Source organism: Dinoponera quadriceps, unplaced genomic scaffold (assembly GCF_001313825.1).
Source record: "Dinoponera quadriceps isolate SergipeBrazil2010 unplaced genomic scaffold, ASM131382v1 scaffold781, whole genome shotgun sequence".
In the NCBI taxonomy this organism is placed as follows: Eukaryota; Metazoa; Arthropoda; class Insecta; order Hymenoptera; family Formicidae; genus Dinoponera; species Dinoponera quadriceps.
In genome coordinates, this window is record NW_014555039.1 from 422,964 (window position 1) to 443,073 (window position 20,110).

Sequence of the window (20,110 nt, forward strand, 5' to 3'; positions counted from 1 at the left end):
TTTTACTTAATTTTCAACTTTGACTCAATTTTCTTTCATTTTCAGTTTTCGCTTCGGCGATATTAATTTTTCTCAGTACTCACTTGGACTTAAAAACCTTTCAAATCCGGTTCATTTCGTACTTTGAATCGCTCCTCTCTTTTTACCGTGGCGTTTCGAGATAATCGTGAATGTTGGAGAAATTAATTCGTCGGCTCGTTCGACAGATCCAGCGCTTCGTGGAGGCCGGGATGGGTCTGAAGTTCGTAGTGCCTCCGCCCTTCGACCTCGCCAAATCGTATGCCGAGTCGAATTGCTTGACGCCTCTGGTGTTCATCTTATCGGCCGGATCCGATCCCATGGGCGCATTGACGAAATTCGTCGAGAGCATGAACTACATGGACCGTTTCGAGTCGATCTCGCTGGGCCAGGGTCAAGGGCCTATCGCGCAGAGAATGATCGAGCGAGCGCAGGGGGACGGTTCCTGGGTCTGTCTGCAAAACTGCCACCTGGCCGCCTCCTGGATGCCCGTCCTGGAGAAGATCTACGAGTGCCTCGACCACGTCAACACCGAGCAGAACTTCCGCCTGTGGCTGACCAGTTACCCGTCGGACAAGTTCCCCGTCAGCGTCCTGCAGAACGGCGTCAAGATGACCAACGAGCCGCCGATGGGTCTGCAAAACAACATTCTGAGGTGACGAGCGCGAAAAAAAAATAACAGCTTGCGCCGGAATGGTCGGGACACTTTCAGTCTCGCGGTAATCTCCGCGAATTTGTCCGAGAAAATTCAGTGAAATCAGACAGGAATTGTTTTTATTAAGTAAAAAAGTGCCCCGTGGGTTTGCACTTGCGAGATACCAATCGATGGAATCTCGTCGCTTCGCAGGTCGTTTACGACGGAAGGCACGAGAGAACTGGAGGCTTTGGAGGAGATGGCGGCGAAGAAGAAGACGTTCTTCAGGATGCTGTACGCTCTGTGCTTCTTCCACGCAGTGATCCAAGAACGACGGAATTACGGGCCTCAGGGCTGGAACATTCGATACGGTTCGTAACTCGCAACTCTCCTCGCTGCGTATCGACGACGTCTTCTCCTCCTCCTCCCTCTCAGACTTCAACGAGTCCGACCTGCAAATATCCGCGATGCAATTGGAACTATGCGTCGCGAAATACGAGAAGATGCCGTTCGACGCGATCATGTATCTTACCGGCGAGTGCAATTACGGCGGTAGAGTGACGGACGACCGAGATCGCAGGTGTCTCAACACCATCCTGAAAGACTTCTACAACCCGGACGTGATCGTCAACCCGAACTATTCGTTCGCTCCGGACGTCGGCCCCGAGTACACCGTGCCGAAAAGGTATTTGCTCGATTTTCATCGAAAATATTTCGTCGGTTTACACATTAAATTTTCACTCGACTAATTGTTTATTAGTTATTATCATTTAATCAATTATCATTTAATCAATTACACACATATATATATAATAATTAAATAACTGATTATAAATGATAATTCATTTATACATCAATTTGATTATTGATTATAACAATAATAATTACTGATTAATAATTATTATAATGAATATATAATAATTGTGTATATATTAATATGTATGTAATAATAGTAATAATAACAGTATCTTTCTTTGATCAGTTATTATTAGTACTTTAATTTTATTGGTTGGATGAAAAAAAATACATATTAGTTAATTAGTTATTAATTCTTTTTAAGATATAATTAACAACAGAGCTAGGAAAAAGCATATCTCCCGTTAACATTTTGCTTCAGTTTGTTCAGCAATCGATGCCATTTTCAACAGATTTTCAATAGATCCCGCTTTATAGATGAAAAAAATAAGCAAGAGTGAGTGTGGATGTTTATATAATAATAAACAGATAGCGTAAAATCGCAGGCACACTCACGAGGATTATATGAGGCAGATACAATCGATCCCGCTGAATCCGTCGCCAGAGGTGTTCGGCCTCCACATGAACGCCGGTATAAATCGCAATCTCGGCCTCACGGCTGACCTGTTCGATTCCATGGCGCGGATACAGGGCGGCGTGGTCACGGGCGACGCCATGAGGCAGGACGAGATCCTGCTGAACATGAAACGGGACATTTACGAGAGAATGCCGAATCTGTTCGACATCGAGGAGGCGCAGAGGCGCTTCCCGATCGAGTACATGGAATCGATGAACACGGTGTTGGTGCAGGAGGTCGAGAGGTACAACGATCTCTTGGCGGAGATCCGGAGCAGCCTGTCAATGTTGGAGAAGGCGGTGAAGGGACTGGTGGTGATGACGCCGTTGTTAGAAGTACGTTCGAGCTCGACACCGCGATATAAAATTATAATATTAATGTAATACATTAATATATAATATTAATATGAAATTTTAATGTAATATATTAATATATAATATTAATATATAATATTATGTATTATATTAATATATAATATTATATAATATTAACGTATTAAGTAGACATTATATATTATAGATAATTGTTATAATATATATAAATATCAATAGAATTTATTAATCAGTGTGATAAATAAGAACTGTGCGAGCAAAGTGAGTACGAATCCTACTTATTTATTTATTTATCTATTTATATTTCTTCTCTCTATTTTTTAAATTAATGATATCCTCAAATATGAGTTATAACTTTTTTTCCAAATTTTAAGCGATTAAAGGTAAAGAAGTTTTGGGGAATTTTATTGCTATAGAGAGAGAGAGAGAGAGAGAGAGAGAGAGAGAGAGACAGAAGGATTGTGAAACCTTATGTTTTATTAAATTTCAAACGAACCTTGTTCGCACACATATATACACATATATATATACACACGCACAGATACGTGATAAGTAAATAAACATACGAACAAATATCAAAACGAATAACAGGAAGTAGCGAACAGCATGCTCATCGCAAAAATCCCGCCGAGTTGGGCAAGAGCAAGCGCCTACCCGAGTCTGAAGCGCCTGCCGAGTTTCGTGGAGGATTTCCTGAAGCGAATCGAATTCCTGCAGCATTGGCTGGACCACGGGAAGCCGCAGACGTTCTGGATATCCGGATTCTCGTTCGCGCACGCCTTTCTAACGGCGATCACGCAGAATTACGCCAGGAAGTACAAGATACCGATCGATAAGATTACCTTCGATTACGAGGTGCGACGATATCAGTTTATATCGTATTTTAGACATCTTCTTTTAGATGTCTTTAAGATATATTTTAGACATCTGTGCTATTTAAGCTTTATCCATTTAATGAGCACATCAACATTCCCCAGGTGCTTCCGATTTATGAGTCCAGCGTGTCGCCCGTCGACGGAGCTTTCGTTTACGGGACATTCTTGGCCGGAGCTCGATGGGACATACCGTCAATGTTGCTGGCCGAAAGTTACCCGAAGATACTGTGGGACCCGATGCCGATGGTGTGGTTTAAACCGTGTGAAATAGCATCTCTTACAGTCGGCGACCGATACGAGTGTCCATTGTACATCACATCGGCGCGTTTCGGCGTGCTGAAAACCACCGGCCACTCCTCGAATTACGTGCTGTCGATATTTCTAGACACGGATCGTCCTGTGAGCCATTGGATCAAGAGGGGATTGGCTTTATTGTGTCAATTGGACGATTGAGACTTCACGTTAACGCATTTGATATATTCATGGCATTTGCGTTGCAACAATTGTCCTTATCCGACTCGTAATATTTAATTAGTCTTTAAGGAATTTTTTCTAGTAATAAATGGTGCATGAATATCGTAGAAAATTTTCTTCTCATCTTGTTCCCCCTCTTTAAAATATATTTTTAACTTTTCGAAATTCTTTTATTTCTTTTTATTACTATTTCTTTTTTATAAAGTGATGAAGTCCAGTTGCTAATTTCGTATAGATAAGGTGCATACAAATATAGTTTATATCTTTGCGAAAGTTGCAGCCTGTTGAATTTCGCTTGTTTTATTATAATGGAAAGTACGCCTGACCAGCCCTTGAGTCATATTACTTGAGAAATAGAAAGTACGTCCGGCTCCATCGTTTAGTCGTATCACGACCTCATTTTTTTTATTCAAAATAAAGTGGTGTACAAAGTGTACTGAGTCTAAGGGTTTACCCTATCTGACCCGGTGATAATACAAATATTTTTTGGTGATATCTTAGTTTGCGTAGACACTTAGCTTGCATATATTACTTATATCAAAGTATGAAAAACATTGGGTGCGATTGTCCGAATGTTTTATAAAATTTTACAAAGTTTTTCTTAAGTATACTTAATGATAGAACGCTGTACATAGTGTGTCGTTTTAAAAGCTAAATCGAGTGTTGTTTTATAATAGGAGGAAAATTTACATAATAGTTTAACGAACGGAACGTATTCAATGTTGGATAATCAGAACTAAAACTACATCTGGATCTGAGCGTCAGTTTGTACATGATGTACTCGTTTATATACATTTGAGTATGTTTGAATGCGATAACATGGAGTAACTTAAACTAAAAGGCTACAAGCTAGGTATATATAATAAAGTAGAGCGTCGATGTAACATTCTATAGAGCGTGGTATGTTTTTAACAAAGTCAGCAACAGTCTCGTAAATTTTTGGGTTTTTAAACGCAAGTAAGATTTGCACTGGACAGGGTAAAGAAAAAAACAGAGGAATACCCATAGAGATATAAGAATAGAGGGAACAAGGGATATATGCTACCTGTAAGTGGAAGTGATAGAGGTCAAGAGAGAGATGGATGCCGAGTGTTCTATCTGTCTCTTTCTAGTCGAGCGCTGTGATTGGTTGTTACAATGAGCTACCAAGCGACCACGCGACATCAGGAGGGGAGAAAGCAGACTAAAATTTCGTTTTATAAATATGCGTGTACATGTGTGTAGAATTAAAATTCGTTAAATATTCGAACGTTAACAAAATAATAATTGGACGCGATTTGTTTAAGAATGAGGCATTGTTTGAAATGCAAGGCAGAGTCTTATCCTGGATGTAACCGCAGTTTTCACTTGTAAGAAAGTACAAATACGTAACCTCAAATAATTATATGTTATTTTTTCCTACATTAAAAAAAATATGTAAATGTTGTAGGCTACCGAAGGATGTAGATATAAGGCGTAAATGGTTGAATATACTTCAACTACCTTTGTATTTTGAAGTGAAAACAGCATATATTTGCAGTGATCATTTTAGCAATGACAGTTTCTTTGAATTGGATGGAGAAAAATGTATAGCTATATCGTTGTTGGTGCGGCAGTCAATTCCAGCGCGTGACTAGAAAGAGACAGATAGGATCCTCGGCATCCATCTCTCTCTTTGCCTCTATGACTTCCACTTACAGGCTTGTTCCCTCTATTCTTATATCTCTATGGGAATACTCCATATCACGATCTCAGTTTCTCGTTAAGTATAGTGGCGACTCGTAGCGGAGACTCTGGAACTAATTACAGAAATAACGGGCCTAATAATTCTGTAAACCCGTTATTTCTGTAATTTAGTTGCAAAGTCTCCGCTACGAGTCGCTATCATACTTGATGAGAAATTAAGTGATATGACTAAACGATGGGGCCGGACTTATTTTCCATTTCTTAAGTAGTATGACTCAAGGGCTGATCAGGCGTACTTTCCATTATACGGAAACATAGGCAAAATTCAACAGGCTGTAATTTTCGCAATAATGATGTTATCGAGATCGTTCAGGAAGCATTTTAAAGCTTGAAGTCTCTACCTTTTAATCATATTAACTATATTAATGTTGTCGTTGTTTTTCGTCAAGATATTTCAAGTTAAACGAAAAATGGCGACCGCTCCATTTCAAACTTTGTCTTTCAGTTGAGTTTTCAGAGCGAAAAATTATTTGATTTGAAAATGTAATGCATGCGTTTTAAAGAGAAAACTTTAAACTTTTTATTCATTTGTTAACAAATGTCGTGCAATGATTCATCTACCCTCTATAAACGATCAAAGCCAAAAGGACCGTTTTCCATTCAACATCGAAGAACCCGCACTGGAATCTGCATATACTTAAAATAAAGGGAATAGTTTGCACTTTCAATAGCTATAAACTATATTCATATGCAATTTTTAATTTACGCGGAAAAATCTAATAAACTTCATGAAAAATGTTTATACCTGACGGATCTTTATTTGTGTACGTGTAACGCTGAAAGAAATAGATTGGCTTTATATTCGAAAATATTTCTATGAACCAGAGACTTTAAGCTATGAAATATTTTCTGAATTATGTCATTGACATTTGTCAAAGTTAGAGCAAAGTTGAATTTGTCGACAATCTGTTATTTTCGTTTAATAGAATTCAGAAGCAAGTCAAGAGGACTTTCTATTCTTAGTTAATATGACTAAATAAATATTTAACAGGCCTATTTCTTCAGTTAGGGTCATCTTTATTTTGAAGCACTACTACAACGCACAACAAGCAGAGGAATATTTGTTTTCAAACAATATGCTGCTCGCGAGAGTGCGCGGGGATAGGAGGAGATATATACGCTTGCTGTTTCCTTTTTTTCCTGTGTTGTCAGTAGGAAATGTCACTGGGAATCAGAGACGGATCGTTGGAATGTCGGAGCTCTTGTAAACGTTCCGCCGATCACGTGAAGTCACTTTTAGGATGAGAAACAACGTGAGATAGTGTTGGTTTCGCGGTCGGCCGTTGGAATTGGAAAGTGTGAATAACCTCAGTAACCTAAGACCTAAAACGCCGATTGTTAAAAGAAAGTCAAGGAGTAACGTCGGCAGTGCGATGAGCTCCAGTGATCTAAAGAGCTGGCCAATTTTCAGGCTTCTGGAGCCGGAATTCGTGGCGCAAATTCATATGGCTGTAGTATACGGTAATCTGTTTTTTTCCTCTACTTTGTATAATACATAAATAAATGTAAAATATGTTTCGACTCATATATCTTCACGTATATATATGTATGTGTTATATATTCTTCTGGTCATTTGAGCTCTGTTTATAATGTGAATGTTGAAACAGGTACGATGGGTAATGAGGCTTTAATTATGACAAAAGACAAGATGGTATATGCTCTGGGTAGCAACACTTCTGGTTGTTTGGGTACTGGCGACATGCACAGCACACTGTATCCTAAAAAGATTGAAGCCTTATGTGAGAAGGGTATAAAGACTTTCGCCTATGGTAGTGGACCTCATGTATTGGCACTCGCAGACAGTGGTGAGGTATGCTGGTAAAACTGATTAACTGATGTCATTATAAATACAACAGTAACTCCATGGAATCCCTCTTGTATGACTGAGATGTACAGTTGAAGCTATGTTGGTAAAAAAATTTCAAGTTGAGAATACACGCATTTATTGGTGATTTTCTAGAAAATCGAATCTGTTAAAATATTCCATTGCTGAAATTAGTTTTACAGAATCAAATTGTACAGAGGGTTCATTTGGTTCTCTCACATTTATATTTATTTATATTATTTACATTTATATTTTACTTATGCATTTTTGCTCCAACATGACCGGTGACCCCATCGAAGCACAGTTCATCAAAGTTTCATTGTAATATTTTTATAAAGCATGTGAAATCACAAGATCGAAAACCACACATTGTCCTCCACAGGTGTACTCCTGGGGTCACAATGGATTCTGTGAACTAGGAAATGGCTCGACCAATCAAGGCCTCACACCGACACCGGTGAACATAAACTTGAACGGGAAGCACATCGTGGATATCGCGTGCGGCAATCATCATTCTCTCGCTCTTACCGAGGACGGCGAGGTAAGGTGACAATAACTGACAGCTGATTCGCAATTGTATCCTCGCTACGAGTTCTCGACGGCCGTTTAATTAGGTGTACGCTTGGGGCCAAAATAATTGCGGGCAAGTAGGTAGCGGTATCAGCACGAATCAGGGCTCGCCCAGGCTAGTGAACTCTAATTTGGCTGGGAAGAAGGTTATTTGCATCACATGCGGCCAGGCGTCCAGCATGGCGGTCACCGAGAACGGTGAGGTCTACGGCTGGGGCTACAACGGCGTCGGTCAACTGGGAATTGGCAATTATGTGAATCAGGTGAACCCAGTCAAGGTTCCAGGCTTGATGGGAGTCCGAATAGGTAATCACGCTCGTCACCTCGAAGCCTCCGAGAGTCATGGCTCACGGGCTCGCCGCCGTGCGAAGCGTCGAGTCTCCCGTTTATCGAAAGCCTTCAGTAGAATGGTTGACCTTTAAGACAATATTTTCTGCCCTCAATCTTTGTCTAAGTTATCACTTTTCTATTTATATCTTATTATACAACGGTTTGCCATCAGTCACAAATAGAATTTTTAATTTAAGATTGGTATTCATAGTCGGATCTTATATTTACGACTGTTTTAAGTTTATTTTCAGATGCTGTACAGCTCATTGGCTACGAAACAATCTGGAGATGAACTTAAGACGGTCTTAAACATAAGATTCGATTATGAATACCGGAGACCTAAGACACAAGACAATCATCGTGCGTTATTTCAAGACAAAGATTTAAAAGACATAAAACGTTGTCTTACTTGCACCGATAAGTCAGCCATTCTGCTAAAATCTTCTCTCTGAATCTCTCATGTCCGTTTCTGTAATCTTGATTTATATCTAATCGACGATTAACTCAAGAGAATCGACCTATTGAGCTAATTGACCAGTGTGATCGATCAACGTCGTCGAATTAATCAGCGAGCTAATCATCGATTAGATATAAGCCGACTGGATTAATCGATTAACGCCCGTCTCTACTATTATTATTTGAACAGCTGCGCTCGACGGAGGAAACAGCTTTGCAGAATGTTTGAAAAAATTCGTGAATATGATCGGTGTATGCTCTTAATTTCCGTTGAATCCAAGAGCATTTGGATTTCAAAACTGCTTTCTCTGCTGGACAATATAATCGATGATTAACTCAACAGTATTGACCAATTGCATCGGCCAATTAACTTCGATCGATCAATGCGATTGGACAATTCCGTTGGGTTGATCGTCGATTAGATTTAAATCTTGATGATAGAAACGAACGTCGCTCTTGCATTCCGCGAGCGGCAGTGTGTTCGCTTCGGGTAAAATCCTGAGAAATTCGGAGAAATAAAATATGCTCGCATCGCGACGATGTAACGAGATCAGCTTCCTTGAACGCAACGTTCGCGACACCGGTGCCACCCTGCACTCTGCAGTTCGTTCAATTCGAAGCTTGCGGTCGGCGGACGCTCCCCGAGGGAGGAGTGTCGCTCGCGTTCACGTCGCGATTACTCGCTTCGCGCTGCATGGACGAGACGTTAATTAATCTCGTGGCGTTGGCGAGCTGCCAAGCTTTCAAATCGAGTTGCGGTCTTCAGTGTCGGCGCACGAAGAACCGGGGAAACCCATCGCTTCCGGATCGCGCACGGGAACTCGGGAGCCGCAGCGCGGCCGCAACGGCATTCCCTCCCGGTCCTGCCGCTCATTAAGCCCGATGTGCGATGACTCTACGGCTCCGTCGTACATGCATTCCACACACACATACACACATCGTGCAAACAGCTCTGCCAAGTTCGGGCTTTTCCAGTGAAGGTGGTCTGCGGACACACCCACACGTTGGCGCTCACCGACGAGGGGATGCTCTATGTCTGGGGCGGCAACAGTTACGGCCAACTGGGCACCAATAACAAGACGAATGCCTGCAGCCCGGTCATGGTAAAGCGAGTTTCTTTCTTCTTCTCTCTCGGCGATCGCCCGAGTGATCGTCATCGTCATCATCATGAGTAGGGTTGCCACAGACCTGGAAAACCGGGAGAAGTCATGGAAATTTAAATTGGTCGGGGAAAAGTCGAGGAATGATATAAAAGAACCTGGAATTTTGAGCTTTGCTCACAATTATCTTGAATGATCTTGTTTTAAAGAGTAATTTAAAAAATTTTATATTTGATATTTTATAGTCAAATGCGTTTAAAACTCGCGCACTTTACAAGTCATTTCATTACATTTTACGTGCCGTGGCACATGGGAAAACGTAAGAAGTGAGGAAAGCGACCAGTCACAGTCGATTATTCTTCGACCATAAGGAAAATAATCGAGAGTGACTGGTCGATTTTATTCAATCGTCCTTTTCCCTCGTAACTGCATTCTTTTTATTCAATATTCATTTATTTCTTGTTCTAAATTTGCACTCAGGATTATATCATGTCGTCAAAGTTCATACTGCTTCTAATAATATAAGCTACCATCTTTGCAATCCCTGCCTCTAAACTTGCTTTTAAGTTAAATTTAAGATTGCATATTGGTCGTGAAACAATATCCGCTGTCGTTTGGAAAAATCGGCATAGTCGGGGAATTTCCAAGTTTATCTTCTGTGGCAATTCTGCGGGAAGAATGCGAGAGTTTCAACATCGTACTGCGATGATAATCGACAGCTGAATGTGCCCGAGATGGGGAGGGTATCGGACATCGCAGCTCTGCATTACAATCACATCAGCGCGGCCGTCGGTGACGGCGGGCGCGTCTTCATGTGGGGTCAATGCCGCGGCCAAAGCATCACGAGTCCGACCGTCACTCCGTTAGCGCACCTCCACGAAGTGCTGGCCTGTTACTCTTCCTCGAACGTCATGCATAAGCCACTGATCCTGTGCGCTGACGAGGAGCTGAATATATTGGATTGCATGAGACAGGCGTTCGATGATCCTGTATGTCGCATGGTTTTTCCCGCTCTTGTGTCCGCATTTGTTTCAGCTGCTTCGTTTTCGCGCGTTGGGTATTTGTTGTCGAGACAGGCAGGTTGAGAGGGAGAGAAGGTAAAGCCAGAGATGGGAAAGTGTAGCTGAAGCAAATCAGAGTCAGCGTGACTTCCACCGAACTCTGATCAGGCCGATCGATGAATAATGATAGGAAATCGGCGCCGATTTTTAGTTCCGTAACTTGTCGTTCAACAATGATCGAAAATTAGTGATTTCTATTTGTATTAACAAGATAAAGCGAATCGTATTTGGGAGGGAGATAGAGAAAGAGATTGATAGCAATTTTAATTGGTTAGATTAGAGTTTGGTAAAAGTCATCCTTAATGTAGTTCCTACGATGTATATATTTCTTCGTTTTAATTATATATTTATATCGACTATATATATATAGAATATCATAAATTAATTATCATAAGATATTTTAATAGCGGCTCTCGGGATTAAACAAACTCGAAGGTTCCCGCGAACGAGTTATACGAGAATAGAATTTTCACGGCATTCTCTCGTACAAGAATCGTTAGTTCTAATCAACGCACGCGGGCGTGATAAGATAATCCAACGCTATTAAGATATTTTACGATAGTTGCAGAACGCCTTATGTACTCACTAAAAAACGTATGCATTTCGACACAGTTGACCAGCGATCTCATGGTACACGTGGAGGGGAAAACTATTCACGTTCACAAAGCAATCCTGAAGATCCGCTCTCAATATTTCAGGACTATGTTACAGGATCCTTGGTTGGAAAATAGTCAGAGGTAGGCGTTCAGTTGATGAGACGCGTTATTCGCAGGCTCGAGTGTGTGTTAACGATTGTCTTCTTCTTCTTTTCGCAGCGTGATCGAGCACGATACTTTCTCGTACATCGTCTACAAGGCTTACCTGAACTACCTGTACACCGGCGACGTCGACCTACCGCCGGAGAATGCATTAGGTGAGCTTAAGTCAATGTCACGGTGCCATCGTGGTCATTGCTCGCGCACGATCGACGCAGCGCCAGTGTGACCTCTTGTTGTTGCAGAGCTCCTGAATTTAGCTAACTTGTACATCGAAAAATCGCTCATGCGACGTTGCATTCAGATGATAAAGCATGGGATCACCGTGTTGAACGTCGCCTCCCTCTATAGCACGGCAATCGAGTATAACGCGAAAGTAAATATATATAATTTCTATATAAATATTTGCATATTATATATATATATTCTTTTATATACGGGATGATGCGACAACTATTATCATCTTGAATATCTTTGAGAAGTAAAAGTACTCGACTGACGACCAGATGAAGACGGCCAAAATTTACAATTATAGAAGATGTCTTTTCGAAGTCGAATTAATAATAATAATAATAATAATAATAATAATAATAATAATAATAATCTTTATACGGGTGGGAGATCTATATTAAGTGACAGACAATTTGTTGGATCCGGTGGATCGAAATAAGGAAACAGTTCAAATACATGAAAAGATAAATAGAACAAATAAAAATAGCGTGAGTAATTTTAAGGCAATTGCAATTGTCAAATCCCCGTCGAATTCTTCTCTTTTCCTGCTCTCATATTTCGAAGATATTCAAGGTGGTATAATAGTTGTTGTTTCACCTTATATAATACATATCTTTCCTCTTCTCTTACTCGACTCGCGAGGGATCAACTCCGATGACTCACGCCGGATCGAGTGTACCTATTCGAGTAAACGGGCCCGCACAGCGTGCTCTACACGTCCGTAATGCCAGCACTGCTGATTTGCAGGAGCTGGAGGAGTTTTGCTTCAAGTTCGCGTTAAACCACATGACGGCTGTGACACAGACGGAGAACTTCGCCAGGTTGGACGAAAAAACGGTTAAGACCTTCATCTGCAAGGCCGCCCAGTCCGGCATTTTCAAGACGTAATTTGGTCCAGCTTAAGAAAGACGTCCACGGTGGTCACGGTAGCACGCGTTCGGACGAAAGGGAGCCTCGGTTCGTTTCGCCCGAACCTCCGCCGTTCCTTGTCGCACGCACACATGTGATTACATATTCGGTAGTCGATTAAGTCGAGGCGCACGTTAGTTAATCAGGAGGCGAAGTCGCCGATTTCTCTCGTGCATTTCCTTCCTTCCCCCCTCCCCCCGCCTCCGCATTTCGTCGTTAGCATTTCCCGCGCGAATGCCCGGCCACTTCGAGTGTTAGTCCGCGATAGCGCACAGTCGTCCGCGTGCGAACGAGCGCGCACGCGGACCATCCTCGCTCACCAATGCTCTCCGCTCGAAAAGAGGCTGCTCTCTACGAAACGAGATATCCTAGATTATTCTCTTTCATTAGATTTTACGAGATTCACTCTGTAGGTTTTACTCTATTTAGGCTTTACTTTCGCGTATCGACGATGGAGAAAAAAGAAATGAAAGGGAAAAAAGACGAGTTCGCCTCGATCGCCTCACAGTTGTGAGAAAGGCTCTCTTTTTTTTCCGCAAGGATTCATTACTCTACACGAAGCGTTGGCTACACATTATCTAAGGTATCTTTTTGGATAATACATAGTTGAGATAATATGTAGCAAGACAGCTATTTGGTGTAACGCGTACTGTTCCTTGCTGAAAACAGCCCAAGATTCAATCTCGCGTTGTACGCGAGATTAATCCGTCAATTCGAGAGCGATCGATCAAGCGCGACAACGAGTACTTTATCTTTCCGTCTATATCGTGTCATTCCTAAATGGTAGTTTAGTCATTTTTTTGGTATGTGCGTTTAGCTGCCCATGTGCCCGGCTCGCGAGAGGCCGGGGTCTTTCCACGATTCTTTTTTCCCACCGGACCGGCGTTCCCGCCCGCCCGCGGGGTTCGTGTCTATGTAGTACTCTTCACTATATACTTGTATGTTAATAAAGTTTTATATCATTGTTCGACAACGTAACATTGTCGTTAAACATTCTTACTCCCGGCGCTATTAATAGAGGGCGGAATAAATAAACTATAAATAAACGTTAGAAGAGAGTGAGAGAGAGATAGAGAAAGAGAGAGAGAGAGAGAGAGATGGGGAAGGGTCGATGAGAGGGAGAGAGTCTGCATTGCGTTCGTTCATACATCATTTTATTACGATATTCTCAATATATACAAGCGATAAATTTTGTCGATCGTATAATACGTACGTATCTACTGATTAATAATCATCATCATGAGATGTTTAATATACATACATATATACTTTGTGAAACACAGGAACGACCAACGTCGCTCCGCGACTCGGTGTGGATAAACTCCGATAAATCTGTACATATAACTTCTTTCCGCCCCGCGGTCCCTCCTCCACCACCATCTTCTCCTGCTCCTCCACTCCTCCTGCCCGGTTGTCGTCCGAGTCGCCGGAATGCCGTCGGTCCTTCTTATTTCAAACCGTATATAGAAGTATACAAGATATACATATACGGAGCGTCTCTATTTTACAGTGGCCAACCGCAAAACGTACACTCTGTGCACATATATACGTATCTTTTTTTTATTTTATTCATTTATTTAAATATATTTATATATGTATAAGTAATTATTATTAAATTAGGTAATCGGCCGAGAGTTCGCGATTCGCCGACCGGAAACCTCTCCTCACTTGTGTTCACACCGACCAGCGCGTGCAACGGCGAGCGCGTCGTCTCTCATTACGATGCGAATAAAAATCGTACACGCACACACATATTTTCATACACTCTCTCTCTCTCTCTCTTTTCCTCTCTTTCTCCCCCTCTCTCTCTCTCGCTTTCATGATCGAGAAAGAAGCTGCACACCATTATCGCTCGCGGTATTTCGATCGCCACGCGATACACTCGATATACCAACGGGATTCTACTCCCCCCGTATTCGTGATGATAACGCGGAGCGGACGATGAATTACACACGCAAATTCGCGCCGCCTCCGGCGAGCCGGAGGCTCGTCATTGTTCGAGTCCATCCAGACCGTCGCTCGTTCGACGTTATCGCGATGGATGCTGAGAGTACACATAGCACGAGCACACAACACGGATAGCAAATTTGGCTTCCACGAGGAACCAACTTGAAAAGAATTTCTCTCTCTATCTCTCCGTACGATCGAATCTGGGCGCGCGGTTGCACGCGCTCGCGCGTCGCCGATCGCTCTTCGACGCGTCGGGGCCGTCGAAGACGCAATCGGCTACCCCCGGGTTAGCTGGAACGGCTCACCGTCGATCTCCCTAGTTTCATTAGCGTAGTAGTCGTTTTCTCTTCTCCTCCTCTTCTTCTTCTTTTTTTTGAGTTTTTTTCCTTTTGGTTTTCTTTTGAATTAATTAGAGCGTATTTAGGCCTGCGGGCTACTTTTCTCCAGCGACGCGCTGTAGATCCCATCAACGACAAAAGTGAGACTTGCCCTCCTTCCCGTCTTCTTCTTTCTCTTCCTCTTTTTCCTCTTCTTCGTCTTCGACGTCTCTCGCACGCGCCAATCGAATATCATCCCTCGTTAGATAAACTCGTGAGGTGGCGAAATGAAAGAAAGAAAGAGAGAGAGAGAGAGAGAGAGAGATGGGCAACCTTAGCGATTTTACCGGTGTGTTATTTTTTCCTTTCGTTTTTTGTATAATCATGCGGCGTTCCTGCGCCCTTCGGTGAACGTCCGGTCCTCCCATCGCACGACAGCACAGCGACCCGTCCTTACCGACCAACAGAGCGTCGGCGAGCACCGACTTGGACAAATCGTAGTCCTCCTGCGCGATCTGCGCGCGATTTTCTCTTTCTCTTTTTTTTTTTTTGGTTTTTATACACTAACTTAACGTGTCGTCTGCGTAGAAACAAGTGTGGATTGTCCGTGCGGCGTTTACCCCGCCGCGTTTTCGCCTTTCCCACCTTTTTTCCCCTTTTTTGCATCTTTTTAATTTTCCTCCGTTTCGTCTGATTTTCCCGTATATTTATTTCTTTGTCCCCGTCGCTACGCAGGATCGTCGATCACGCACGGCTATAACGAGAGATTTACGGAGAGTTTACGGTGAAGCAGCGGTGGTTCTGCGGGAGGAAGGCTTACACGACACACATGTTCACACACACACACACACACATACATACACACAGCTGATAAACTCCGCGCTTATCTAGACGGATCGCTCGGCCGCTCTAACGCTACACTCCTCTCCGAGATAATCGCTATTTCGAGACTTCGCGCCAAAGTCGCGCCGCGCTTCCGTCTCTTTGTGTGCGCGGCTTTTCTCCTTTTTTTTTCTTTTATGTCGCGCCAATGGATCACCCGTTGTTGTTTACCGCGCCGTCGTGAAGAGAGGAGGGGGGAAAAAAGTCGCTCGACCATACCGTTTACGTAGATAACGCAGAAACGCGCGCACGTACACGTCGACACGTGTGATCAGGGATGGATCTCCCTTCCCCCGGAGGGAGAGAAGATGGAGGATGGAAGAGAAAAAGTTTTGGAAGTGCGAAGACCGAAGGAAGACCGATCTCTCTCGAGTTCCCTTCTGTGCACTCCCGTCTCCTCTCCGTGTTCTTTTGCTTTCTCCCCCTCCCCCCTCTTTTTACCGAAACTCGCTCGTCACGCCTCCGTCATTCCCCCTTCCTTCGACCTACCGGAACCGATACATCGTTACTTTTATTATCTCGCCGCTATTGGCTCCCTCCTAGTACCGTTAACGCTACTAGTTTATTCATTTATCGTTATAATTAGCGTTACCATTATCATTATTATCGTTATCTTTTTACCGTTATTGTTACAGTTATTGGTATTATTATCATATCATCATCATCATCACACCGTCACATCATTATCCTCGTTATCTTTTTTTGCCACTGTTAATCGTATCCGATAGCATAGCTGCGCACCGTCTGCTTCTTATCACTATTTGTATTATTATTCTTAATCTTATTATCATTATCGTTATTATTTTATTAGCGTGATTAGAGCGTCGCGTCCCTTAACGTATGGTCGCCGCGCCGTCGCGCACCGTTCGCAGGACAAAAAGGAGTAAAAATGACGCCTGTGTGTCGGATCAGGGCTCGGGTCAACGACCGAGTTATCGATATTTCGCGGAGGACCGGCGTATGTACCTCTCTCTCCCTCTCTCTCTCTCTCTCTCTTTCGCTTCTTTTTACTGTACACATAAAATCGCTGTACACGGAGTCTCGCGATTAACCCTAGAACGCCGACGGCCCGCCGACGAAGGAGCTTGCCGAGGACTCGGCGGGTGGCGGACAAAAAATGACGGTCGTAAATTTAAATCGAGTAATCGCGCGTCGGAAAAGAGCTGGCGTGCGATAGGTTCGAGGCTCTCCTAAAGAGATTACCCACCGGAGGAGGAAGGAAGAGATTGGATCACGAAGGTACCGGGAGTGGAAGTCGGGAGGGAAAGTGAATATGGCAGGATCCCGAGGATACCGCTTCTTCGCGTCCTAGGGTTAACGGCGCGATCACTTCGATCGCGGCGCCGACGAGAAATGCGTCGTGACTGAAATTTTGGGATATTTTGGGCTACCTCTTCGTCTTTCCCGAGGAGAAAGGAAGGAACCTCATCTCAAGGGAAAATTGTCGCAACTTTAAATTATTAATTCTACACATCTGGCGATTTTCCCGATTAATTTCTCGAATCACTTTTCTCCATCAGATAACATAGGCAGTAAGCAGCTTTGTGTCAAATCTAATGTTTTCAGGGAAAAAAATGTAGCAACCCCGAATTATTAATTCTGCGCATCCGGCGATATTTACGATTATTTAAATTTCGGTTAATTAAATATTAAATACGGTTAATTAAATTTCTTTAATTTCTTCTTTTCTGTCAAATAACATATCCGAAAATATTGTGTTAAATTTAACATTTTTCCACACGTTCCAGTTTTTGTGTTAATTTAACACAATATGAATATGTTAGAAAGTAACACAAATATTGCGTCAAAAATGAACACGCAAATTTAATATCCATAACATGTTAATCTACACTGAAGCATAAAATGTGTTACTTTAATACTTTACACGTATTGAATATCGGCTCAACACATAAAATATTAATATAACATATTACAAAATATTAATATAACAAACACAATATGTCGAATAACACACGATTATGTTAAAAATTTGACACAAAATTTTAACAAGGACCGATTTTAATTCAAGTACAAAATGATCTTTACCGTACGTCGAGAAGCGAAGAGTATTTGAGAAGAACGGAAGACAGCAGTTTTTCACGGTCTTCACAGACGCGATACTTTTCTCGTCGGTGCCCCGTCGACTCGCCTCTCCCTTTCCTCTTTTTCACTCCTTCATTTTTTCTCTACAGATATATCTTATAATTAATCGCGCTGCTCGGCTCTTTTAATGGACCGAGAGCGTATCCTCGTCTCTCTCTCTCTCTCTCTTTCTCTCACTCGCTCGCTCGTTCTCTCTCTTTCTCTCTCTCTTTCTCTTTCATCTCCTTTTGTTGCTATATTACTTTTGATCGATCTCGACGATTTTCTCCGTGTCGTGCGACTTTGTCGTGGACGACGCGCGTCGCAGTGCTCATCGCGCGGGATTATCGTTTAGAGTCCTTTGTACAGACTTCTGATAAATCGTACCTATAACTTTTGCCGTTTGTCTTATGTGCTAAACTTTTTTTTCTCTTACTGCAAAGCTAACTCACTTTTCTCTCTCTCTCTCTCTCTCTCTCAGCGCTCGTTCGTTCTCTCGTTCGTTCTCTTTCTCACGGTCTCTCTTTCTCTCATTCTCACTCTCTCACTCTCTCTCTCTCTTTATACATCTGTATCTATTTTTAACGGTGCTTGTACAGCTAAATCAGCTAGATATGGGCTAAGGGGCTCCAGGATGAGGTGGAAACTCCGATTCTCCCGATCGCTCCCGTGGATCCCTTCGTCTTTAAGCCGAGGGGATGCTGCTGCTCCGGAGACCGGCGTGCGTGCTGGAGCGGCGCCAACGACCCAAGGAGAGACGATCTCCGAACTCGAGAAAAACGATCACAACGCGAAGCAATTCGCCGGCTAAATATAGACCGGACTTTTGTGGCTTTCTGTTTATTAGCTAAATATAGCCGCGTCTCACTCTCTTTCTCTCTCTCTCTCTCCCTCTCTCTCTTTCTCTCTCCCTCTCTTTATTAACTGAGTACAGTTACGTTTACATTCAATTAGCCAGTGTTCGGTGGCTGGAACTCCCGGACAATGGGACTTGCGAGGCAGACGGTCGCAAGTCGTCATCCTCGTCATCGTCGCGATTATCATCATCATCATCATCGTCGTCGTCGTCGTCATCATCATGCGCTCGACGGGGCCGGAGTGCGCTCGTTATCGAATCAAGCACGGTATAAGCGCGCGCGTGTTTGTGTGTGTATGTGTGTGTGTGTGATGTGCAATAAGTAGCTACTATTATCTAATCGAAACCGGAAAAAATGCAAGTCCGATGCTCACCTCACTGGATTTACGTGCCCCCGCCTCTGCCTGCCGCTCGCCCGCCTGCATCCGACTCGTTTCTGTGGTTATATCGTCCGCGAGAGCGGCCAGGATTTACCGATTTGTTTCCCGATTCGGCGTCGCGATTATTCTTTCTCGCCGGGAGCGCATATGAGCGCACACGAAACAAATATTTCGCGCGGCGCAAACTCTCGCGAGACTTGCGGTCTTTCACCTTGCAGCGAACGCGTGGGTGACACACACACACACGCGTGCGCGCATACAAACACGTGCACACGTTATAACCGGTCTTTTCTTTTTCTTTTTCTCTCCCTCTCTCTCTTTCTCTCTCTTTATCTATTTATTTCTCTCGCCCCCGATACGGTAAAATCCGCGCCACGAGCGGATCCTCTCTCGGCCGACTAATAACGTTGTAATTTCGTGCTCGGCGAGCGACACGAGGACGAGAAATCGACTCGAGCCTCCCCTACGGCTCCTCCACAACGGAGTTCTAGAAGGCTGTGGTTGATATGGGAACGAGGTTTCCGAAGGGACGTCTAATTTCGCAAACGGGCGCACGCGATGCGCCAACGTGCCCGTTCGCCCGAGAAAAACCAGTCGACTTAAGCGGAGCGGTTGAAAAAGGCGATAAGGCCGACCCGTCACTGAGTGATGGCTGAGAAAGAGGATAATTGCGCCCCCCCCCCCCCTCTTTCCGCCTACAAGATGCCTCCGATCGAATCGCTGACTCGTGTCCGCTGACTGACGTCTAGACGGAAGAAGACGAAGGAAGAAGAAGAAGAACACGAAGATCCGCGCGAGGCTCGCACGCCAGCGGCGAAAGCGAAATAAAAATCAATAGAGCGCGAGCGGCCCTCCTGGAAATATTCCAGCTGAGACGCTATTATTCGGCCCGAAGTCGCTCTTCCTTCCAAGACGAGGAGGAGGAGGATCGCACGAAGAAAAGCGACAACGACGACGACAGCAAGAAAGTATGCCGCGCGCTGCGCCGCGTTCTTGTCGTCCCGTTCTTCCCGATCGATTCTTTTTCTATTTCGCC

General features: G+C 43.4%; 2 protein-coding genes across 4 annotated transcripts in view; both read left to right on the top strand.

The window, feature by feature from the left end:
* The window catches only part of LOC106742899 (dynein heavy chain 12, axonemal), a 28,786-nt gene extending 25,057 nt beyond the window's left edge, over window positions 1-3,729 (top strand). The window contains exons 25-30 of the mRNA XM_014616256.1: window positions 207-673; window positions 866-1,023; window positions 1,088-1,337; window positions 1,894-2,299; window positions 2,888-3,151; window positions 3,274-3,729. Of these exons, the coding sequence (XP_014471742.1) occupies window positions 207-673; window positions 866-1,023; window positions 1,088-1,337; window positions 1,894-2,299; window positions 2,888-3,151; window positions 3,274-3,624 (1,896 nt within the window). The 3' untranslated portion in view covers window positions 3,625-3,729. The remainder of the gene's footprint in view (window positions 1-206; window positions 674-865; window positions 1,024-1,087; window positions 1,338-1,893; window positions 2,300-2,887; window positions 3,152-3,273) is intronic.
* Window positions 3,730-6,443: 2,714 nt separating this feature from the next.
* On the top strand, window positions 6,444-13,585 carry LOC106742838 (RCC1 and BTB domain-containing protein 1-like). Of its 3 annotated transcripts, none has more exons than XM_014616138.1 (10): window positions 6,445-6,831; window positions 6,978-7,180; window positions 7,578-7,736; window positions 7,810-8,071; window positions 9,527-9,654; window positions 10,371-10,640; window positions 11,325-11,449; window positions 11,528-11,625; window positions 11,713-11,843; window positions 12,341-13,585. In XM_014616138.1, the coding sequence occupies exons 1-10, from the start codon at window positions 6,744-6,746 to the stop codon at window positions 12,584-12,586; spliced, it is 1,710 nt and encodes a 569-aa protein (XP_014471624.1). In that variant the 5' UTR covers window positions 6,445-6,743; the 3' UTR covers window positions 12,587-13,585. The 3 variants fall into 3 exon arrangements, with proteins under 3 accessions (XP_014471626.1, XP_014471624.1, XP_014471625.1); XM_014616139.1 differs by having other exon boundaries at window positions 6,447-6,831; window positions 12,446-13,585; XM_014616140.1 differs by lacking the exon at window positions 10,371-10,640 and having other exon boundaries at window positions 6,444-6,831.
* The last annotated feature ends 6,525 nt before the right edge of the window (window positions 13,586-20,110 follow it).